Source organism: Siniperca chuatsi, linkage group LG7, assembly GCF_020085105.1.
Source record: "Siniperca chuatsi isolate FFG_IHB_CAS linkage group LG7, ASM2008510v1, whole genome shotgun sequence".
NCBI classification, from domain to species: Eukaryota; Metazoa; Chordata; class Actinopteri; order Centrarchiformes; family Sinipercidae; genus Siniperca; species Siniperca chuatsi.
In genome coordinates, this window is record NC_058048.1 from 9,148,941 (window position 1) to 9,174,156 (window position 25,216).

At 39.8% G+C, this 25,216-nt stretch overlaps 2 protein-coding genes across 5 annotated transcripts in view; both read right to left on the minus strand.

The window, feature by feature from the left end:
* rap1gap2a (RAP1 GTPase activating protein 2a) overlaps positions 1-6,091 on the minus strand; it is an 83,618-nt gene extending 77,527 nt beyond the window's left edge. For 3 of the 4 annotated variants that reach the window (XM_044201523.1, XM_044201512.1, XM_044201510.1), the window contains exon 1: positions 5,982-6,090. In XM_044201523.1, the coding sequence (XP_044057458.1) occupies positions 5,982-6,022 (41 nt within the window). In that variant the 5' untranslated portion in view covers positions 6,023-6,090. Of the gene's footprint in view, positions 1-5,981 lie in introns of all 4 variants that reach the window. The other variant, XM_044201511.1, reaches the window with a different exon arrangement.
* Positions 6,092-12,885: 6,794 nt separating this feature from the next.
* On the minus strand, positions 12,886-25,164 carry LOC122878592 (von Willebrand factor A domain-containing protein 5A-like). Its single transcript, XM_044201527.1, is given in 20 exon segments — positions 12,886-13,608; positions 13,734-13,857; positions 14,078-14,247; positions 14,560-14,619; positions 18,099-18,152; positions 18,524-18,738; positions 19,825-19,928; positions 20,007-20,165; positions 20,302-20,416; positions 20,512-20,591; positions 20,959-21,103; positions 21,218-21,306; positions 21,395-21,570; positions 21,698-21,812; positions 21,916-21,956; positions 21,959-22,090; positions 23,062-23,284; positions 23,378-23,580; positions 23,830-23,877; positions 24,772-25,164. Coding segments are annotated over 19 exon segments (2,328 nt in total). The 5' UTR covers positions 23,873-23,877; positions 24,772-25,164; the 3' UTR covers positions 12,886-13,528.
* Positions 25,165-25,216: the final 52 nt, after the last annotated feature.

The following is a 25,216-nucleotide window of genomic DNA, read 5'->3' on the forward strand; positions in this document are numbered from 1 at the left end:
ATGACGTGCATGTGTTTCAAACTATTCCACTGATCTACAGGTGGCAGAAACAGGCTAAGAAACACGGCAATGCAACAGCGAAGGCAGAGAAGAAGAAGACTGCAAGCAAGTAAGCAATTCAGGTTAGAAAATGTTCAAAAAATTAGCTTTTGAAATGTTATATTAAAAAGAAAATTCATTCAACACGTTTGTCATGCCTCATGGATACACACAATGTGTTTTGGTGAGAAACACTTGTAAACAGACATTTACAAACTCCACAGGATACCTTTAAGTAAAAGACCATACGTATTACCAGGAAAAGGCACTTAAAGTATCATAAGTAGTATCATAAGTACTCATTATGCAGCAGAATGGCCTCTGTCAGTTATATCATTGTTTATATTGTCACTGGATTATTATTACTGATGTATTAACCTGTAAGAAGCATTTTCTGTTGTGGCTGTTGGAGGTGGAGCTAGCTTTAACTACCTAATATCCTGTTGGGCAGTTTAATCGGTTGCAATCGGTTGCAATGCATTATATATTATAAGATGATTATATGTTTCATATGTAAAATCTTCATCTGTAAAGTAACTAGAAACTATAGCTGTGAAATAAATGTAGTAGAGTAAAAAGTGCAATATTTGCCTCTGAAATGTAGTGGAGATGAAATGAAAATGGAAATAGTAAAGTACATGTACCATGTAATGTACTAACTGCTGCAAATTTGTCAAAAAGATATTACATCGATGTTGTTAAGGTAGAGAGGTTTGTAGTGTTTTGCTCTAATGTTACATCTGTGGTGGTCTGCACTTGCATGGCTAACACATATGTAACTTATAAAGGAGCTTTGCACTTTACTGACCAAATGAATCAACTGAAAAGGACAGATTAATTATTTTATTCAACTGATTAAAAAGCAATCATCATCAAATCAATTTATACTTAACCTATACCATGGGAGCTGCTAATCTTCCTTGGTTACAAGAAAGTGCACAACAATATGTAGATATATATTGTTTCTTCTATATTATTTTAAATTCCTTTAGCTTGTTCCTAGTTTTCATTTTCTTGTATCCTTCTTTTATCTTCCCTTTTCTCATCTTTCATAATCCTCAATCTATCACTCTTCACTAAACCTCCCCCTCCCATATAGTTCTTCTCTCTGTTGGTAGATTTTAGTGAAAGTGACAGCAAGCCCACCCACTCTTCCAGATCACACATACACACACACAAATGATTGTACATATCCACACACACAATCACAGATCACAAATATGTACAGTACTGCACACAAGCACACAGACATGCACACAAATGAACACGCTGTGACATGTGCACACACACACATACATACTGCACCTCCTCCACCCACGGCCTCCACGGTGCCTTCATCCCTATTCTTCCCCGTTGTTCACTCTTCCAGATGACACTGATCAGACAAAAACATCCATTTAATTCACATACTTCCCCTTCACTGCAGCTCTGGCAGGCTATAAAGAGCAACTCACAGACCCAAGATCCCGCGAACACAATGAGAAACACCCACAGGGGCAACTGCAAATGCTCAGCCCACACAAAAAACTATTTAATCAGGTGCACTCTGAGAGCATGGCAATTTCCTCACGCCGTTTCATTTTCTAATTAGTGGGAACACACGATACAAACACAAGCTACGTAAGTTTAAAATCCCCTCTGCAGCTGCGATGACTCATGTGTCACTGTATCAAAGCTTGTATTGATCTCATCACCAAAGTAGGTGAGGGAGCAAGAGGCGGATTAATGGAGAGGAAGGGACAGATTTGATTTGGATTTAATTAGAGTCAAAGAAAAAAGAAAAGTGATTGCAGAAGTGAAGCAACAAAGGTTTGGAGGTATGCGTAATGATCTGCGAGAGGGGAAGAGGCACGATTAGAGATGTGACTGAAAATGAGACTTTTAATGACCACAGGAGCATTGAAAGGAGAGGATGGCATGGAGGTGTAAGAGGGAAAGGAGGAGGGAGGGAAGACGGGAAGTGAGAAGTATTGGCAGATTGAGGGTGGATTAATGAAAGATGGTTAATGACGACCAGAGGAAGGAGGAGAGTGGAGAGGAGGAGGAGGAGGAGGAGGAGGGCGTGTGTAGTCTTCTTCAAACGGTATTTGACTTTCATCAGCTCTCAAGTGGACTACTCAAGTCACAATAGGGACAAAAGAGATGCGACAGAGAGCCTGGGCACAATAAAAAAATTCACTCAAATAGAGTTAGAAGAATTGGGGTTGACAAAGATAAAGATAAATGAAGTAGTATAAAAGGCAAAAGAGTTTTTTCTGCTGTCATTGCAGAAGCTGGTGGCATAAATCACCATAAGAGTGCATGTGTTGACAGTATGTGCAAGTGCATATCTGTGTGCATGCTCATGCACATTTAAGTAACTTGGACAACCCTGAATTCACTCCACCTGAGAAGTACAGATTAGCCGCCATCTCTTTTGAGCTGGAATCAGCAGCAGATAGCTGCCGACAGGACCGGCCGTCCACTCGATACTGCAGAACTGTGATTTGTCAAGCCTCTTAGTCTGGGACTGCTGTGTCAAGAGTCTCTTTTTGCCTCTTTGGTTGATATTGGGACAATTTATTCATATCTTGCACTGCACTATAGCTGCACTGTAATTTTTATTCTACTGTTTAATTTGTCTAAATAAATACTCCAAAGTCAGCAATCACAAACTATTCATACTTCCAGCTGAAGGCATCACTCCACACATCTCCCCGCAGATGATCATGACATGATTGACAAAAATAACACAAATATATTGAAAACTTTTCTTTTGTGGTAAAGCAAAACACTTATATGGTGGGATACTACTGAAGGCAGAAATTCACTTTCTCGTGTGTTTTATGCCATTGATTGTGCTCAGCTTATGTAACTTTTGCTGAACAGCAGCCACTACTACCATTATGGCAATTATGGAATAATGCTAAATGCTTAAATGTAGTGGAACAGTGGAAAATCATTGAACTGACTCAGTAATGTCCAGCTACAGTGGTGTGCAAAAGTGTTTGCCCCCTTCCTGATTTCTTATTTTTTTGCATGTTTGTCACACTTAAATGTTTCAGATCATCAAACAAATTTTAATAGTAGTCAAAAGATAACACAAGTAAACACAAAATGCAGTTTTTAAATGAAGGTTGTTATTATTAAGGGAAAACAAAATCCAAACCTACATGGCCTTGTGTGAAATAGTGATTGCCCCTAAACCTAAAAACTGGTTGGGCCACCCTTGGCAGCAACAACTGCAATCAAGCGTTTGCGATAACTTGCAATGAGTCTTTTACAGCGCTGTGGAGGAATTTTGGCCCATTCATCTTTGCAGAATTGTTGTAATTCAGCCACATTGGAGGGTTTTCGAGCATGAACTGCCTTTTTAAGGTCATGCCACAGCATCTCAAAAGGATTCAGGTCAGGACTTTGACTAGGCCACTCCAAAGTCTTTATTTTGTTCTCCGTCTTCGTCTGTCAGCCTCACTAGAATGCTGTATGAAATTCACATCTGAATCAATATAAGGTTTGGCTTATGCAACAGATGTTGAATAAACATTCGCAAACAGTTTGCTCAACTTATCTCCACTAGGCCACTCCAAAGTCTTCATTTTGTTCTTCTTCAGCCATTCAGAGACCCCACAACAACATACAAAGAACTGCAGGCCTCACTTGCCTCGGTTAAGGTCAGTGTTCATGACTCCACCATAAGAAAGAGACTGGGCAAAAATGGCCTGCATGGCAGAGTTCCAAGACGAAAACCACTGCTGAGCAAAAAGAACATTAAAGCTCGTCTCATTTTTGCCAGAAAACATCTTGATGATCCCCAAGACTTTTGGGAAAATACTCTGTGGACTGACGAGACAAAAGTTGAATTTTTTTGGAAGGTGTGTGTCCCATTACATCTGGTGTAAAAGTGTCACCGCATTTCAGAAAAAGAACATCATACCAACAGTAAAATATGGTGGTGATAGTGTGATGGTCTGGGGCTGTTTCAGCTTTAGCTGCTTCAGGACCTGGAAGACTTGCTGTGATAAATGGAACCATGAATTCTTCTGTCTACCAAAAACTCCTGAAGGAGAATGTCCGACCATCTGTTTGTTAAAAACTGCATTTTGTGTTTACTTGTGTTATCTTTGACTAATATTTAAATTTGTTTGATGATCTGAAACATTTAAGTGTGACAAATATGCAAAAAAATAAGAAATCAGGAAGGGGGCAAATACTTACACACCACTGTATATCCAGGGGTTAAATTTGGATTTGTTATGTGGGGGGGCTCTGTGGTTTCAGGGTTGCCATGGATGTGCGTCTAGACTACAAAATCTGATTGATATCATTTGACAAAGTGAAAATAAAATATAACAAGGTGAGACAACATTCTCTGCTCTGAACACTAAAATGCTAATATTTAATTAATGTTATAGCTAGGAAATGGTCAAACTAGCCTGCATTACCTAGCCATGGTGTAATTTGAGTTGCTCTGATATTCTCCTCAAACCACGATTGTCCTGACAATGCTGAGAGATTTCAATACTTGCTAGCTTGCTTCACAGTTTATCTCGCTAGCTGACAGCTAGCTTAATGCAAGCGTTAACTACCAAAGATTCAAGGCAACCTGCCGCAAACTATCTTACATTAAAGTTATAGTATCATTTTGTAAAAACCTACCAAAAGTCTATTAACATTAGCTAAACACCATGAGCTACTGGCCATAGCCATTTTTTTTTTTTGGCTCAACTTTTTATTTGTAAAAAAAAAAAAAGGCTAAAAAAATTACATAGTCTCACTTTAAAGTATGTCTAGAACAGAACAGAATGAAATAGAATAGAATATTTTTCTGCAGGAATAATTGAAGTACGTCACATTTTTTCAGACAATAGCTAGTAGATCTTTACCTTCCTTAACTGTAAAGGACTTAATGAAAACCTTAATCTCTTGCTAGATGTTGTGAAAGATATTTAATGTCTGCTATTACCACATACACAATGGTTCCTGGGCAAACAGACTCATGAATCAAATAACATCTCTCTGGCTACCGCTGCTTCACCCACTGCACTGCATAGTAGGGACCATGCTTCCCCAGGGGGACATATCACACACAATCACCATGTACTGTATGTGCACATGAACATGAATGCCAAGTGGCACACACACATGCTAGAAGATTCGTACATGCATGAAGACATTTACATTTACCCACTCACATATTATTCACATTTGCATATTCTCTTCTTCTCATAATAATACTAATGATACTACTACTAAAATAATACATATTAAGAAATATTCTTGTTTTTATGTCTATGAGTGGTATTATATCTGTTGCTTGTCTTGAATGTCCTCCTGTGACATGAACACAGTGTTTTGAGTTGAATTTATGAAAATATCAAGAATCATTGTACTATCCACCCACTCACATATGCAGGAATCTAATTTCATGCCCCCACTCACTATCCCCCCACAATCACGTATAAACACAACATGGTGTCATAAACCATCAGAGAATGTAGCACCATAACCAGACATTGCAGCACCGTTGCAGCATTACTGGAAATACAATTTGTGTGCCACCAGGCTCTCTCACAGCATGTGCACACACACATGCAAATAAATAAATTAATACACACACAGAGCAATTCCATCAAGTTTAAGAAAATACAGAAAGGACAAATAACCCTGGAATTAGATTCATACTTCACTTGACTCTCTGTGTGTGCATGTGTGTGTGTGTGTGTGTGTGTGTGTGTGTGTGTGTGCAGATTTGTGTGTGTGCAGATCACAACTGTCATACCTAACCTGCAACTCACACAGGCTCCCTACACCAGCTGGAGAGTTCTCACACAAATCAGCACACACTCACTCACGCTGTTCCCATCAGTCATTTCAGTTAGCTGTTGTCAGCAGCCAACAGCAGAAGCAGTAACATCTCAGCTGTGGTTCTATTCCAGTGGGAATGAATGTGAAATCCTTACCTCGGCTCTCCTGCAGATCCTTTACAAGCTGGGGTGAACATCTCGCAGTCAGTGTATGGTGCAGCATTAACAGTAGACAAGCTGCCAGAGCATGAGAGGCTGAGTATGTGTGTGTGAGAAAGAAGGAGGGGAGAGAGAGGGAAGGGGGAGAGGGAGTGCATATAGGGGGAGGGTACAGCAATAAAGCACAGAGTAGGGCAGAATTATTAGATGAGAGACAGCGAGAAAATGTGTGTGTAAGAATGGGAGATGGTGTTACCATGGAGAGGGCTACGCCTAAACTCCTTTAAAGCCTTTTAAGACCAAGGGAGTAAAATAGAAAAACAAGCTGAGAGAGAAAGTCAGGCTGAAAAAATCCAGAATAGAATTAAAAAATCCTTCTCCACACCTACAAAGCCCTTAATAGTCAGGCACCATCAGAGCTCATAATACCTTATTGCCCGACTAGAACACTGAGCTCCCAGGATGAAGGGGTTACTTGTGGTTCCTAGAGTCTCCAAAAGCAGAATGGGAGCCAGAGCCTTCAGTCATCAAGCTCCTCTCCTGTGGAATCAGGTCTCACTTTGGGTTCGGGATGCAGACACCATCTCCACATTTAAGAGTAGGCTTAAGACTTTCCTCTTTGATAAAGCTTATAGTTAGGGCTGGCTTGGGTGAGTCCTGAACCATCCCTTAGTTATGCTGCTATAGGCCTAGACTGTCGGGAGACTTCCCATGATGCACCTCTTTCCTCTCTCGTTCTCCCCCTCTCCGTCTTTATGTATTTTTACTTCTCTCTCCCATAGTTCTGTGCCTTCTCGTTTCTCTCCTCTCTCCTTCTGTCGCTTTTAGCAGGTATTTCTGCCTCCAGAGCTGCAGAGTCTGGATCTGTGGTTGTGGGCCACATGCTGCCCCTGTGTTCCTGCTTGACAACTGCTGTTACAGTTGTTGTTATTAGTCTTATTACTATTATTATCATTATTATTCCTATCACTATCATGCCTATTATTATTACTTTATTAATATTAATATTACCACTACCATTACATTATTAATATTTTAAAATTCTAGGTGGAATTTACACTGTGCTTTCACCCCAATTCCAGATAACCGCTAGGGAAAATAATTAAATTTAGTTTTAGATTTAGCTAATGCTAGATGTAGCTGTATTACCAGCTAGCTTTCACGTGATATAGCGCTCTTGCCTTAGCGGTCTAGTTAACTGTTTCTCTGTGACAGTGCATTCACGCAATGTCGGCAGAATGGGAAGAACAGGTAAACTTCCTGCTATTCCGACTCGGGAGGGTTCACGCATGGTTATTCCCCCTGCTAGCCTTGTAGTCACATTAAAATAGCCTAAATTAATGACTTTTGCAGTGTTACATATTCGACAGGTTAAACCTGATACAAACAAACCTTTTCCACTATCTGAATCGACAGTATTAGTGTTAATAGTGGATTTTATTTGGATGTAACTGCCAGCGATGGTGGCTTTTTGCAGTCGTTTTGCGGTTTGTTGACATTTCTGTAGTTCTTTTCAGCTAGTGGAAAATATTGTCACTGTCAGAAATTCCCGATATCTCTGACCAGGACTTACAACTTGGAAGCTGACGTGAACAATTTTTCCCAACTTTTATTGACGCATTTACGATCTAAACAATATGACATGAACGCGACATGTGATTAAAGCTTAGCTGTAGCCTGAGCTTTTAGGCTAGACAGCAAACTTTACATGCTGTTTTCACAGAAATTATACATTTTTATTGCATAATAATTTGTATAACATCAAAACAGTAGATTCTGGTCTTAACTCCATTTTGACCAAATATGTATGTTGTAGTGTGTTTTGGTTTTGTAGAGCAGTATGACTGTTACAATTAATAAAATCCTGCTCTCACTTCACAGGAGTGTGCTAAAAGGGTTTACAGTAAAGGTCACTTATTTTGATATTTGACACAAATTTCAACTCACATAGAATCAGGCACTGACACACACATTCACACAATAACCAACAAACACCACGGGATCAGAGGTGTCAGTTATTCAGTAAAATAGATCCCCCATTGAAGTGCAAAGGCTATCAGATCAATCACACCCACACCCAGCATGTGATTGATGTGTGGCTCAGAGGCCACAGTACTCCCCTGATGGCCTCAAAAGAAAAAAGTAACATCAGCCACTCTAAACTATTTGTTATTGATCTGGTTTCCTGCCTGTGGCTCTACCAACACACATGGACACCCAAGAGTCCTACGGAAAGGGAAACAGAGGGATGGAAGGAAAGATAACAGGTTTAATTAAATCTTTCCCCCCTAATGGATAGACCGAAGCAGCCCCCCCCACACACACACACACACAGGCACACACATATAGATACACCCACATATCAAAGTGCTCTTCTTTCATTTGGCGTGTTTGTTTTTAGGATGTGTCTTCTTTTCCTCTAATCTCCAGGCAGTTTAGTGCTTGGGGATCCTTTGTCAATTCTAATTGGTTCTGCTGGTTGGGGTTGCCTTGGAAACCAGTTTAGAAAGTGGTGGTTGGAGGTCTGCCAAAGGTTCGGATAAGATTGGCTGTAATGGGCTTCTGTAGCTGACACTGTACCATTGATACAAATATAGACGCGCTAAAACTAAAAATAGTAAAGCGGTTTGCTCTTTATATTCTTCTGTTTCATTTCAGAGTCTCAAGTAAATATCAAACAGAGCTCCAATGACTTTAACACATAACATGCTGCAGTGGGTCGAACCTTTTTGAATATGGAGTGCCTCACTTTGAGGATGACCAACATCCAGATAATCCATTACTTTAATAGTTAAGAGGAGGATTTATATGATCTAAATTGGAGGAACCTTTGTTGGTGTTGGTTTGTGACAGCGGTTTTCACTGTTGCATGCTGTCTGCCATAGTAACAAGTCTCCCAAAGGCCTAAATCTTTCTCTTTGAGTTTCAGTAACAAGTGACATGTCTGAGTCTTTGTCAAGAGTATGAGCTGATGGCACATGCCTTATGCTCAATGCAAGCTAGTGCTTATAGGTCCTATTATATCTGTAGGAATTTAATTCCCTCTCTGTAAACAAAGCAGCCCTGGACCCTTTTCACTGAACCACGATTTTTTCCTTTACTTGGACACACACACACACACATACACACACAAAAAAAGAAAATACATATATTGTTATCTTATATACAGTATAGTGTGCTAATTAATAATTAACTTTGAATCTTTGTTATCATTATGTTAAATATGTCTGTCCAAACATATAATGGTATGTTTAATGTCAATCAATAAATTGACAGCTAATCCATAAATAAACCATAAACCAGAAAAACAGTGAGTTCCATTATCCATCAAAAACAACATCTTATTAAATGCTTTGTCCTGTTCCATTCTTTTATGTCTGTCCATTACCTCTTATGAACCTGCTGTACCTGAGGCGCAGTTAAACATGAGTGGGTTGAGTTAAAGGGCTACTAAAGTGATTTAGTAGTGTACTTCCATAAAGTTGAGGGACTTGTGAGAGACAAATTTTAAAAAGAATGGTAAAAATCAATGCGGCAGAGGCTAAAATATCCCGGGTTTGGGTCAACTTCCAAAAAAGCTGGATCCTACATTTCCCATAATGCACTTCAATTAGCATCTTTGTTTTAGACCCTCAGTGCCTCGCAACCACTCACATCTTGCAAACTCCACACTTCTAGTTTTTAAAGAAGGCTTTTTTTATATAAATTTGTAGTCTTCAAGCCCAAGCCAATATAACCTGGATGATATCACTATGACATCATCAGGGTAAATTTAACATTTATAGATTTGACAAAGCTCCAGAGACACAGAAGAAATTATGCTGTTAACTGTGTAACTGTTTACACATGCTAGTGCTCGTGACAAGTATAACTATTTTGATGTGTATTATTATTATTATTTTACATACACCTTAGATGCACACACAAATTTATTTAGCTCTCTAAATACAGTATACTTTGGCTTTTTGATTTGGCTGCCAATAGTTTTTGAGATACTGAGAATAGTTTAAAGACTTTAGTGACATCATTCTGCCAGCTGTTGATTCAACAGAGCAAATATTTTTGGTGAATCTTAATTGTATCCCAGAAATGCACAACCTAATCCTTTTAAGGAGGATTTTACAGAATCCTGTTATAAAAGTTAGCCAGCAGTGACTGTGTGAGTTGCTGCTCTAGATTCTGTGGTGGTGACCTTGTGTTGGCAGGAAGAGACTCCAGCAGACTGAACACTGCCTCCCCCAAGCTGGACAAGCTGTGATACCACAGAGAGACTACTTCCTACTCCTCCCATGACTAGCACTGGATGGAGAAAAACAAACCAAAACACAGCACTGATTGTCATATATCATATTAAAGACAATATAATATATGGCTTTTGGCTTTTTCTCTCCTCTCCAATTTAAACATTTTACTCAAATCCATGTATCTAACACCTGCAGTGTGTTTGCACATTTCTTTTAATCAAAAACATTTTTTTAAACCTGAGCTTAAATAAATAATATAAAAATTTTATATTGTGTGCGCTCAGATGTTTCAAAGACGATCGACAATGGAGGGACTTTGGGAAATTTAATATTCCATTGATTTTTATGAAACAAGGCTTTCCCAGAGACATATTCTCTGTGTATTCTTATTTCTTTCATTCTGTAATTGTTCCGCCACTGCCAACACTTCACTAATGCTTCAAGGTAGAGCAAAACCATTTATCTCAGCTTTTCTCAGAAAGAGCTCAGTGTGAATTATGTATCACAAAGGCACATAATATCATATCTTGTCAATGAAAAAAAACTGGGTGAGAGGTATGATTGAATTCCTCTATGGGCTCTGAATCTTGATGAGTCCTTATTTTCTCACTATAATATCTAGTAATCAGATTAAAGGATAGGTTCACAATTTTTCAAGTCTTGAAACAATAGTCAGGCATCCATATGAACACTGAAACGGGTTTTCCTTCTGTTCATACTGGACATTAAGCGATCTCATCCTAATGCAACTTCAATGTAAGTGAAGAAGATCAAATCCACAGCCCTCTTTCTATGTGTATCTAAGTGTTTCTAAGTGTATCTAATCTTTTAGAAAAGTTAATTAAGGTTTAAGTTAATATGAGGCTTCAGAAGTCTGAGTTAATCAGTGGGGATCTTCCAAAATTAAAGTCTTTTTAGAATACAATTCTCTCTTTCGGTTTCCCTGGACAGTGTTTCCTTGTTGCGCTGAAGTGGAGCCAAAGCAGAGGAAATTTTGTACTCAAAAGACAGTAACTTTGGAAGATATCCACCTTATTTGTCTAAATTTGGCCACTGAAACCTCATATAGGCTTCAGATAAGCTTAAAGAATACATTTTTACACAGACTGTGGATTTTGATCACTTATTGTACACTGAAAGCGCATTAAGAAGGGATCTTTTAATGGTCAGTATGAATAGGAGGACTGATTACAGCAAGCAAAATCTGTGTCATTGTTCATATGGGCATCTGACTGTTGTCTTATGCCTGTGAACCTAGCCTGGGTCATAACCATGTAGATGGCCAGAACATGTGTCGAGGCAGCACAGGATAAAGGTTGACTGTGTAAAAAGGGGAAGCTAACGTTAAAGGTCATGGGGCACAAATAAAGCACAAGTATGAATAGATATTTAGGCCAAATATATGCAGAGAGAGAGAGTGGGGTGGGACAGAAATAAAATGTCTTTCCGTTAGTAGGAGGATGATGAGCTCCTCATTTAAGAGACCAGAGAAACTTCAATTTTCCTGCGACCAGACTGCTTCAAAACTATTACTGAGTATTTCATTATTTTCCAAGTAGCTTGGGCAGAAACCTAGTATCGTTTAACTTTAACTGTCCACTAAGTGGACGTGTTTAAAAAAAGAACATTAAATGCGAGAATCAGACACACTCTTCTCTAAACTCTTGTCAACACACAATTAAGATAACTGTTGCTATAGATAAAGAACAATAATCAATATTCTGCCACCACATGGCATATTTCTCATCTTATCTCTGATCTTTTCACTGTGAAGAATAGGAGGCTACAACTTCATACTGTCAACCCCAGAAGCTGCTCCTGACTCTCCAGTGAGGTGGGCATAGAGCAGTGACCTGTGACAGACAGTCCCTTTGGTACATCCCACCCCACACGATATATCTGCCATAGCAAGCTGAAGGGCAAAATAATGAAATAAACATTTAAATTATTACATAAAAATTTTACCACTAAATGTAGTGTAAATGTATGTGGCTGTGTATTAGTGTAAAACATAGTGGACCGGTGGATCAAATTATCTTGTTTGCTGTGTCTGTCTACAAGTGAGGTCAAGAACAGCTCGATCGCAGGCCAAAACTTTCCCCACAACCAGTGACAGCTACAGATGGTACATGGAATAAAAATTTAAAAAGAAAAGAAAAAATAGGAAAAGAAGAAAAAAATCAGGGTGTGGTAGCAAATTATCTGTGTTGTAGAAAGGCTCTTCTCCCATGTATCTAACTACTGGCAGTCTGAAGCCAACTGCAGGTTCATCTGGAAGCTCAGTGCTTAAAACAGATTGCTGGTAATTTCGTTGATTACAGACACAATAAAGGAACCTTTTGACACAGAAAAACTACAGGGAGAAATAAACCAAAAGTCTTGCTGTGCAGGAAGTCATACAAATACTGACCACTAGATGGCAGTGAAGGACCCAGTGAAGGTCATATAGTGGGCTGAATGATGAAGTAAAGGAAGAAAGGAGGTTACAACAAGGTGTGGTCAATAAAAAGTTACATACAGTTGACTGCTGGCATCTACGTATGAGGTACAGGATGAAGAATAAAACACAGAGTACATCTTATCCTTAATTCATATCATATAGTACATTGAAATTTGCCATTTTCTTAAATGGAATCAGCATAGATATGGACTGTTGATTTGTAGGTATCCAGGTTTTTATTTAATTTGCGTACTCAGTTTGTGTGTTCCTTCCTGAGGTTCTCCAAATAACGGGCTGTCACAGGTTGAACAAGTTCAAGATGAACACTGTAGGTGAAATAGTCATAACAAATTGCTATTAATGACAATAGATACTGTAGGAATACTATTGTGATTATTTAAAAGAATGACAAGTATGTTAAGTACATCACAAACTCTACCTTACGTTACTTAATGAATCCTTATAGGAATATTATAGGAATACTGTAAACTACAGGGTTTGATATACACATCACCTGGCATCTCCATGCATTGTCAATAACATATTTTATGATCAGGTATTTTTCATGCAAAAAGAAATGGAATTAGAACCGTCACAACATAGCCAACTCCCTTTCAAATCATGTGTAGTAGTGTCTTTGTCATATTCTTACACAATTTACACTTTTTTAAGTTCACACTTTAACAGATGTGTTGGCATCTTTTTTGTGCCTTTGCACACTTCTACAAATCAATTCATTTCCGAGGACCTAAACAAACAGCTGCATAATTAAATGTGAATAGTGCAAAAGTGAAATATTGATAAAGTAAAGGTTGTAGGATGGAGCAAATCCTGAAGGAGAAGCCAGTTTAATGAAAACCTCAGAGTCCCAGAGCGTCTTTCTGCACGTTGCAACCCAACAGTGCATTTCCAGCTTCCACACACTCTGTCACACATGGTGCTGAAAAAAATAAACCACACAAAACAAGTCGTCAGCAGTGGAGACTGAATGTGGGCAAACAGCTGATTTGAACCTTCACACACTGTTAAATACAGCAGATCAGCACTTATTATTATGGTTATTACCATTCTGAGCACAGAGCCATGACACAGCCTTCATAGCCAGAAGCTCCCACTCTTCCTGAGCATCCATCTTGAAACCATGAAGCCAGATCAGAGCCAGAATAGTGGCCCACACTTCCTGGTTCACCTAATTCACCAAATCAAGGAAATGCAGATGTTAATGTCAACAGTATGAGTCCTTACACCGAGATGTGATTAGCTGCTTCAAAGATGTGATGGTCTCGTTCTGTTTCATATGTTTTATCATTTCTTCAGTTAATGTGTGACGCTCTTAATGCATTCTGTTACCATTTACTGCAACTTCTAAAGAAGAATCTAAAGTTGCACTATATTTGACAATAACCCACCGTTGCAGGTTTCAGGTTTTCCACCTCCTCGCTGGTCTTTCCCAGTGCAGCAGCCAGAGCTGGATCTAGCACCCAGCAGCCAGACGCCTTCTGGAGGGAGACCAACTGCAGCAAAGGGTCTCTGTGATGCTGCCTGGGCTCAATGCCTGCATCCCGACATAAAGAAAATTCTGAGGAGAAAATCAAAGAAAGTGTCAACACAAAATAATCTGTGTGTAGGGATCATAGGGACTGTAAGGAAAGTGGTAACTGTCTCTAGATATACACAAAGACACACATACAGTACACAATGAAAATAATAAAACAAACAGCCTTGTAATTAGATAAATACAGTAGGTTAATGCTATGGATTCAGAGTCCAGACAGATACAGATACATAGTGTGAGATCCAAGGTAGACATGTCCCTTCAAATGTGTAGGATCATTTTAATAGTTTCAATGAGATTGAGAAAAGATAGTGATCATGGCACTTGTTTGCTTACCACTGGTCTGAGTTGAGGTACGCTGAACAGCCTTAAAGTTTCTGACAATTCTGCTGGAAACTGAGATAGAGAAGAGATTTCAAGCAGATAATCAATCAGAATAAATTGCTATCAAACAGGACACCAAGATTTCTTGCAACAAGCTTGACATGTTGTGACAGGTTACCAGTAGATGGCAGTATTTGTTTAGTGATGTGTTGGGGTCCAATAACAAGGATTTCAGTTTTATTTGAGTTGAGCTGAAGAAAATTTATCGACATCCAATTTTTTATGTCAGGCAGGCAGTCCTGCAGAGAGCTCAGCGTACTAAGGTCAGTGGGCTTGACAAGGAGGTACAACTGTGTGTCATCTGCATAACAATGAAAAGAAATCTCATGTCTGCGGATGACATCACTCAAGGGAAGCATATATAAGGAGAACAGTATTGGTCCCAGAATTGAACCTTGAGGCACACCGTACTTGATATGGGAGAAGGATGACATGAAGTTATTAATGCTGACACAGAATTTCCTATTAGACAGATAAGATGAGAACCAGTCTAGTACAGTCCAGATATGCCCACCAATTGCCTCCATCTATCTAGAAGAATGCCATGATCAATAATGTCAAAGGCAGCACTTAAGTCCAGCAGCACAATAATTGAACACATGCCTGCATCTGCACTCATTAAAAGGTCATTAGTGACTTTGAGAAGGGCTGTCTCAGTGCTGTGGTGTTGACGAAAGCCAGATTGGAACTTTTCAAAGGTATTATTGTTTTCCACAGCAGCAAGAAGCTGCTTAGAAACAATTCTTTCGAGAATCTTGGAAATAAAAGGCCAGGTTTTTTTTAGGACTGGCTGGACACAAGCGGTTTTAAAGTAATCTGGGATGCAGCCAGTAGACAGCGAGCTGTTCAAAATAGATAGCAAATGGGGCACAATACAATCCATAACTTCCAATAAAAACCTAGTTGGGATTTTGTCCAGAGAGCTGGAGGACACTCTCATAAGAGACATGATGTCTGTGAGCTCAGGCAGAGTATCAGCAGAAAAATTCCTTAAAGAATCCCTGAGAGGGTGATCCACATCTAAAAAGGCAGGGTTGTGGTTGATACCATATCTTATTAACTCCACCTTACCAACAAAGTGCAAAAGAAATTTTTCACAATCAGCAGGGGCACAATGACACACTGTCATTTAACCATGGCTGTTTTCTAGTCTTTGGGTTTGGTCTATTTTTCAGAGGAGCTATGAGATCTAAGGTTGAAGAACACAGGAAGTTAAAAGAATCAACCAAATCGTTGGTGTTGGAGGAATCGGGAAACACATTGCCAGGAGAACTGAACAGTGTACAAAATTTTGAGGCACTATGCTCATTAAGGGCACGTGTGTACTTAGAGCGGGATAATTCAGAACTAGCAGCCTCTATTTCACAGTTAAAAACAATGCATAGGTGATCGGATACAAACATGTCCCTGATTTCCACAGACGGTATTCTCAGACCCAGACAAAAGACAAGGTCTAAGGTGTGGCCACTGGAATGAGTTTGGCCAGACACATGTTGTTGAAAGAAATCACCACAAAGAACAATTCTATCATAATTAAAAACAAGACTGTATAAAAATTCAGGGAGTTCCAACAAGGAGGGGGCCACCAAGTTTAAACATGAACACTTCAAAGGAGGAAAAAAATCATTGCAAGCTATGAGGTTACACTTTAAATGCTTCCTATAGACAGTAACAAGGCCCCCACCTCGACCACAAACCCTAGGGCGTCATAATCAGGAGGGCACAATTCCGCAAGATGACTGTGATCACCAGGACGTAACCAGGATTCTGTTAAAAATCTTTAGCCCTTCTTCTTTAAGAAGGGGCTCAGAGCCGATCCTTGATGCAGAGCTTATCCTTGATGTTAAAAATATGAAATCTAAATCAGTAGAAGAGATAAAATCATTTAAAATAAATGTCTACTATGGAATCTCCAAATATCAGAGAGTCGATGATCGTGGAGACCGCCAAGTTCCGCCACGTTTTGATACAGTCCCTAGAAGCCAATCAAGACCCTGATTCTACATCAGGGTCAGTAAACGGCACCCTGTGGTCCAAATCTGGTCCTCCAGGAAAACTTTTTGGCCCCCAAATAAAATAAAAAAAAATTCCATTTTTGGGCTACATTAAACTTTATATAATTATTTGCTTACCATTGCTCCGAAGCACGGACGGGCTGCAGCATCCCCAAAAAAATCAGGCAATAAATACCATCAGTTAATAAAAAAATTTAAAAAAGTTTAAATTGTGAATGTGTGAACACATTGAGGTGTTTTGGAGATTTAGATTTAGAGTATTTAAAGGGAATCAAAGTAACCAAAGACATCATGGCACTGATCATTCTGTCAGACAGACCATCAGAGAGAGTTCAATCCAGTCAGCTACTGCTGGAGTATGTGAGTTAACTGTACTTACTGCAGCTGCACATTGGCACTGTACAATAGGATGTGTGACTTGGTTATAGCTCTTCGTGATAAAATAGATCTGGTAACTAGTGGGTTCTCTAAATTATGGAGGTTTGGCAGAATAATAATTGAATAATGTTTAAACGTACTCCCCCCGGAGAGTGAGCGCAAATGGACTAGCAAGAGAAGTGGAGACACAAATCAAAAACTTTCCTTCATCATCGAGCCCTGTATAATTTTCAGGTTTATCAGCGAAGTGTATGTATTACACTGCAGACTGGAGTCTCTGCTAACAGTGACAAGCAACGTCTGTCTCAGTTCCAACGCTTGTTGAAAGACCATCGGTATCCGTGTACACACTTGTCTCCTATATGAAATGGCTGCATCTTCACGTCCCTGCATCACTGTAAACTACTGTAAGATGAACTGGTCACAGGCCACATATTTCGGCCACGTGTGCATGCTGTCTCACTCCCTCATCATCTCTTTGCAGTTTCCATGCTTGACTTCAGTGTTCTTGTCTGTGTAGTTGCTGTGGTTGCTTCGACACACAGTGTGTTGGTGTTCAAGTTTGAGGACCGGTGTTGTGTAAATGTTCCAAAAATGTTGTTTCTAACTATTAGATATAAATTATCCTGGCCATTCAAATTAATGCAAAAATGAATGTTGCACAGCATTTAGTATGATGTCTTTATACACTAATTCTGACTGACTTCTAGCGTCCCTGCTCTGAAATGAAGTACTCAGACCCAGGGACTGCCCAGTACTGCCAGAAACTGTTCAGGCATGAGATTTCAAGCAAATCATCAGGATCTCATTGTTTTGTTTAGATTTTTTTTTTTTGGTTGTTTGTAATGTAACGCTTATTTTATTTAACGTTTATCTATAGCCTTACTGGCCCACTGTCAAATATCTTTTGACTACACTACAGCCAAAATAAATCATGCAAGGGTCACATAATTAGCCAACAAAAATTCAATATCATTCTTACCAGAGAAATTAATTGTTTTGCTGTGTTATAACGTCTTCCATGTATTGTATTGTGTTGTTGTTTTTCAGAAATATAACAACTATGTTCAAAAAAACAATTCAACTTTTACTACATACCAGGCATCTTAGTGCATCGATTAGGGGAACCTAGCAGACAAAACTGAAGCAGTCCTTTGAGATAGAAAAAAAGAGACATTAAATCCAGAGGATAGTGTGGGAGTTAGTAAACAAAAACTATCAACCAGAAAACCACAAGTTCTTCACTGAAGGCACAATTGGGCATTAAAAAAAGCTTAAAACTCAGTGTTACAACTAAACTAATACTAATCTTCAGAAAGTAGTACTTTAACAACATTTAAAACACTGAAGTAGTAAAAACAAGATGTTACTATATTGCAGAATTATAAACTGAATTATCACAGAAACACACCGCATTTAGGGTTTCAGAATCAATCAACAAAAATGTATTAACAAACAATTTGTTTTGTAAAGTCATGGGTGACACATGAAGTCTTCATTTGCTCTTGGAAAAATGCACTCACTGGGTGTTGGAACATCTCTGCGGACCAGAGGTCCTTGAATCGCCTCGCCATCGCCTTTGTTGACAGCAATGAAGGCAGTGAAGGAACTGCTCACTCCTGATTGGACACTGAGCTCCACCACCTTCTTCTTCACTCCTCCATCTTGCTCTCCTCTGTCCTCTCTCTCCTCCAGGGAGCGAATCAGAGTCCGAGCAGCCAACCTGTGGACTGTTAATCTGCAGACAGGAGAGAGGAGTAAACACAGTTGAATTTTACCTTTCATTAGTATGAATGCAAAACAGCGACCTATGTTAAAAACTGCTTTACAATATGTGGAAATTAAAGGTAAAATAAACATTATTAATGCTACAACAAGACTACGAGTACTTAGGCACAGCGGTGCTTCGAGCTAAAAGCTAATATCTGTATGCTGACATGATCACTGACAATGCTAACATGCTGATGCTAAGCAGGTATTATGTTTCTGATATTCACTACCTTAGTTTAGTGTGTTAGCATGCTAACATTAGCTAATTAGCACTAAACACAAAGTACAGCTGAGTCTGATGGAAATGTCATTAATTTTGCAATAAATTTGATAAAACAAAGTACTGAACAAAGACATGTTGACAGAGGTAATACACACGAAACAGACATGTTCAGTCCATCGCTTTTACTTCATGTCCTTGGTCCCCTTCATGTCTGTGAACTGGAAAAACTGGCAGTGTTTAACATGAGAGGGCTATTCTTGGAAAGTAATCTCAATACAAGGCTACTATTAAATCTTTATTTGCATTTTGACTTTTATAATCTTTATTTTTAATGTTTTACTGTACCGTGTCTCTTTTAGTTTACATTGTAAACACCATATTTCACATAAAAGCCCATGTATGGCCAAATACTGCAAAGTCGCATCAGTAGCATATAAAAGCGTTGGTATATGACATTAGTCTATGCAATGAATATTCTGTTGTGTATCCACTTGTACCAATGGAAATAAAATTCAGTTGAAAGCACTCCCCCATGTAAAACAGTTGTATTTCTTTGACTTGTTATTTATTCACTGATCTACTGTATATCATTTTTGTATATAACGTTTATTTTTTTGTTTTTGTGAATAGCAAAAAAGGGAACTGGAACTGAATCTTGTTTTACACACCAGTGTTCTAAAATGACAAATAAATCAACCTTGAACCTTGACACAGGTGATTGCTCATTATTGCACTCACTTCACTTTACACATACAACCAAAAGATACTCAGTATTGTAAAGTCAGTATCTAATCTAAAGTATTTCTGCTGCCTGACCACAACCTGTTTTACCCAGAGTTCTCTGCAGGTTTGAGACTGAAGTGGAGCTGGTTCTGAGAGGGATGACCTGCCAGGCTGTACTTCACCGTCACACAGCCCTCTGCTGCCTCTGAACTCTGAGAAAGCATTACAGCGTTAGAAAACAGTCTCATCATCATAAGTGTTATTTCACTATGAGATGGTGCTGCTCCTACCTGTCCAGTGAGCTGGGCATAAACCAGTGACCTTTGACCCTGGAAAATTGTTGTGATTGGTGGAGAGAGGACAGTGATAGACACTCCCTTTGGCAAATCCCAGGTGACTGAGATGTCCTCCACAGCTGGCTGCAGAGCAAATCGCAGCGACTGCATCACCTGGTGAGTAATAATATAAACAAAAAGTTGGGAGGGGCACTGGGTTTTTACTAAATGTATTTACTTACATTTGTAATCATGTCTTCTGTCCAAATGTGTTATTTAGATTCTTATATATATGATTGTGATGTCTTACTTTGGGTTGCATCCTGTCGGTCCCTGTGACGAACTGAGCGTGACCTCCTCCTTCCTTGGCCAACCCATTGATAAGAGCAGAGCTGGCCCCTTCCCCAATCCCAAAAGAGAAACACCTACAATGCAGTAGTTTTGTTTTGAACACACAGCATGGGACGTATTCTGGGTATTGTGTGGGTGTTTGTTGTGTTTTGTGTTTTCGTGGCCTCACCTGTGGGAACCTGAATTCTTCTTCACCAGATTTATAACTTCTTTGGTGTTCCCCACCTCTCCGTCAGTAAAGACAAATAGCTATGGAAGAGACATTACATATCACTTTTACATAACATCACACCCAGAAACAATGAGTTATCCAAATCATTATCTGAGAGCTGTTTCAGTAACACAATTTGTTTTAATGATTGAGTGTAAAGAACAAGGTGTGCTAAGAATGAACAAACCGTTTTGTCATTGCAAAGTTAAAACATAGAACAGTAGGAAGTTCTGCGTTGATCAATGAATGGTTTGGCATTGTTACTGGCAAGAGATACTTGTACAACCTGTTTAACGTGTATGTGTGTGTTTGCATGTGTGTGTGTGTGTGTGTGTGTGTGTGTGTGTGTGTGTGTGTGTGTGTGTGTGTGTGTGTGTGTGTGTGTGTGTGTGCTGTGTGTATTACTTGTCTAGGTTGACTGGGAATGCAGGACTGGCTGTAAATGTGTTTGAGGGGCTCAAGAATCTCTGTTCCTCCCAGATCAGCGCCCATCTGTTCAACTTTCTTCAGAGCCTCTTCCAAGGTCTTCTGGCTGTACTCCACACTCTTACTACCGTCAGAAACACGCAAATGCAAGAACACATCATCAGTTAACATGTACAAACACTGGTTCCAAAGACAGGAACACATTTGTTGGACTGAGTGACATAAGGGAGTCACTTACCTGAAGATGTGTTCGTAGCTGGACCCGAAACTGTAGATGTTGAAATAGCAGCCCATTGGTAAGCTCTTCAACAGGAGCAGCAGAGTATCCTTAAGGGAAGAGAGAAAAGACAGTGAAGGCCACTGTGTGAGAGGGACATTATGAATGACTTTATAACAAATAACACATAATGAATACCCTGGCACTGCCAATGCGAGTTTCTTGCTGCTTGCTGTTATTGGTAGCACAATCCATACTGCCAGATCGATCCAGTAAGAACACAAACTCTCCACATGAGGAGACTGAAGACATCACAGCCTGGGAGAACTCAGGGTACAGGCTCAGCATCACTACTGGATCACCCATCAGAGTGCCTGAAACACAGAGGAGAGACAGACAAATCTGGTTTTACCATTTATTCCAACATATGTAGTAACTCACCAGTTGGAGGATGTTGAACTTTTTATTTGCAAAGTAACAACTTCACTAATGTACGCTCACCAGGCTTGGCAGAGGCCTGTCCTGCCTCCACCACAGCAGTGGGCTGGTGGGCATCTTTGTAATAAATCAGCAGTTCAACATCTCTGTCAAACTTGTGTCCTGCAGCCAACTTGACCTGCAGTTCAAAAACACGCTCATAAATATAAATAAAGTGATGTGTCTTGTTGTCAGTACTGAGGAACAATCACACACAGCAGACACGTCGGCACTCTACCTACCGTGGCCTGGGTTTGCTCTGTGTTGAGGTACTGGAGAGGTCCAGGGAACAGTGGGACTCTACTTTAGAGATAGGATGAGGAGAGGACACTCGGGCAGAGAAAGACAGACTGTAGGGCACCAGAGAGGCTGGAACAGAGGTCACCTGGACACTGCCACCTCCACTGCCTCCACTTCCTGTGAACAAGTTAGAAATGCTATAATCAAAGAGCATTAAATTACATTTAAGCAGCAGTAAGACAGTAGAGGAAGAAAATACAGAGCCTAAATAATAGTTAGCAGTAAAACACTACAGCCATGCTAGCAGCTCTGTGGGCAGTACTTAGGCACAGCAGGGCGTTAAGCTAAATGCTAATGGTAGCATGCTAACATGCTCATAAGGACAATGGTGACGTTTAGCAGGTATAATGTTCACCATTTTAACCATCTTAACGTAGTGTGTTAGCATGCCTACAATTGCTAATTAGCTACTAACACAAAGTACAGCTGATGGGAATGTCATTAGTTTTGCAGGTATTTGGTCATTAATCAAAGTATTGGAAAAATTATACCTGCTGATGGTGCTCAAGAAAGAGTCAGTGGATCACCAAAGACATTAGGTTTCATCTTCTGGGCTCAATGGATATCTATACCAATCTACTGATGGCAATCCATCCAATAGTTTACAAGACATTTCACTAAAAGCCAAAAATGTCAACCTGCTGATGGCGCTAGAATAGTCAGGGGATCCCCAAAGTGATTACAATTCAACCTGAGGGGAAATTAATGTCTGTTCAAAAGTTTATGGACATCCATCAAATAGTTGAGATATTTCAGTCTGGACCAAACCGACTGACTTCCCAAGAGCAATGCCGCTAGCAAGGCTAAAATATGAAAATTCATCCCTTCATCTCCATTTCAGACAAAGCCCAATGGCTGTTTGTATGAAAAGTCTAAAAGTCAGTGTGAACACAGTATTTCCATCTCAATCCTCTTTCCAACTACTGAAGTTAACACAAAGCCATAAAATGTTTGTTAGATTTAGGATAAGTGCTCTGTTGTCACAAGGTGTGTGCCTGTTGTAATAAAACCCTTTGTATGGACAGGTGTGGTGTGCACTAAGCTAAAGTTGAAGAGTTCCTGAAGAAAGTGTTGGCTGGTTTTCCTACCCTGAGGTTGGTAGCGAGGGTTGAGCACAGCAGGCAGACAAAACCTCAGCCCGTCATCAGCCTGCACAGCCAGCTCAGTGACGTACTCCAGCCTGATGGAGGCGCTCTCTCCTGGAGGCAGACTGCCCACACTCAGAGAGAATATATCTGGACTCTGCTCACTCTCCTCCAATAGGAAGGCCTGCTGACCGGAGCTCAAAGCATCATCATACTTCTGACGAGCCTGGAGGGCAGATGACACATGTGAGTAACTTTCCTGTGTTTACTGTGCTTTTAAGCTCCGTTGTAGTGAGTAAGTCTTTACTGTCCAGCTCACCTCCTGTTTCTCCTTCACCTCAGCTACAATCTGCGTCTGTCCAATCTTAGCACTGAAGTGACAGACAGCAGCATCTCCAGGCAGAGGGAAGACGAAAACAGCCTCTAGTGGTTTGTCCTCCTTGTTCTCATAGTTCAGAGTGGAGACCACTGTAGCCACATGGTCCCTCACCTCCAGCTCCACCTCCACGCTCTTCAGAGGAACTGACCGACAAACAGAGGGAAACACAATGAAGATAAACTCTCTTTTTCAAATTGTTGAGGATACCGCTCAAGGTTTCATTTTAGCCACAACAGAGGTGTACCTGTTGACCACGCTGGTAGTTAAACCTGCCTCTGTCTAATAGTGTGCAAAGCAGGATACGATAATGTGGTCAATAGCCATTACAGCTAATACAAGCCTTTACATTTAAAGTTTACATGAGTACAACAAACAGTTGGGGAGGAAATCACCTGGTTCCTTCTGGGCAGTCAGCAGACCACAGCAGTTCGCCATGTTACCTGTACAACAATTAACAAGGACATTTGAGGACTTCCTGCTGTCGTGATGAATGGTAATGACACTTACTGCACATTCTGGACGTTCTTCAGCAATTAAAATAAATCAATCAAAAACTGGTAAATATACTTCTTGTTGTCTGTTAGAAATAGTTTCACATGAATGACATCAAAAACACGTTATAAGCATTATGGTTATAACCATGCTATAACCACCAATGTTTATATTTTGGCATTTTATAAATGTACTGCACAAATCACCAAAGTTACCAACAAGCTGTAATTAGTAATAAAATAATAATTATTATTATTGCTATTATTAGTATATCATCGTTGGTATTATTGTTATCATAATTATGTTAATTGTTATTCCTTCAGACATAAACAAAAAGTAATCAACATCACGTAACTGCACCGTCACCGTAAATCCATCAATCAAACATACACACATATGTAGTGTACTGCCGTACGCCTCTGCTCCGCTCCGCTTCTTCGGCTTCATTTCTTTCACCTCGTTTATTATTTATTATTAATCAACTGTTTATTTGTTTGTGTAAGGAGATTCAGACAGCTATGGCTACAGAGGAAGTTTAAAATGGCATTTTAAGATTTCTCACTCTGACCAGAAATTACAGATCGAAACAGAAACAAGCTGATGTCTGTTGAAGGTAACTGACCTTCTCCTTTGTCATATGTTTATGGTATCACAATATTCTACTAAAATCCGTATGGAAATTCAAACCCAATGTGACAACAACAGTATCCAGCAGCTGTTTATAAGGTTTCCAGTGTGTCGTTTGTTATATCAGCGGTACGCTTCTGCTAACCAGTGCGTCATCTTGGACAGTTTAAATAAACACACAGCAGAAGAATGCCTACCTCTGAGGGCAGATGTACCTGTGTCAGTCAGTTTTACTGCAGTTCCCTTCTGTAAATACGTGGAGACAACTTGCAGGTTTATAAAGCAGGAAGAGCTTATCCAGATGGACACTGACAGAAAAGTGAAAGTCACGCTACCGGGTACGCCCGATTTAAATACAAAAGAGCACCGGGCGAGTGGAGCTTGCGTTTGCAGTTTGAGTCCTGGTCCAAAAGCTTCATGTTAGAAAAACAAATCCTCCTGTTTTGATTCCAAAATGCCGCTGAAGTGCTGCGAGTAATAGTAATAGTATTTGGTGCTGAGGTGATAAGTTGCTACAGCCGCTACAATGGAAATCATATCTCACAGAAACCTACTTCCTCTGCGAAAATGGAGCATTCATGATGTCTCCTGCAGCCCACACAAAAAAGCCTGACAGCTGTGTTATTGCCAGCAGTTCTTGCTCTGTTCTTCCTTTTTCCC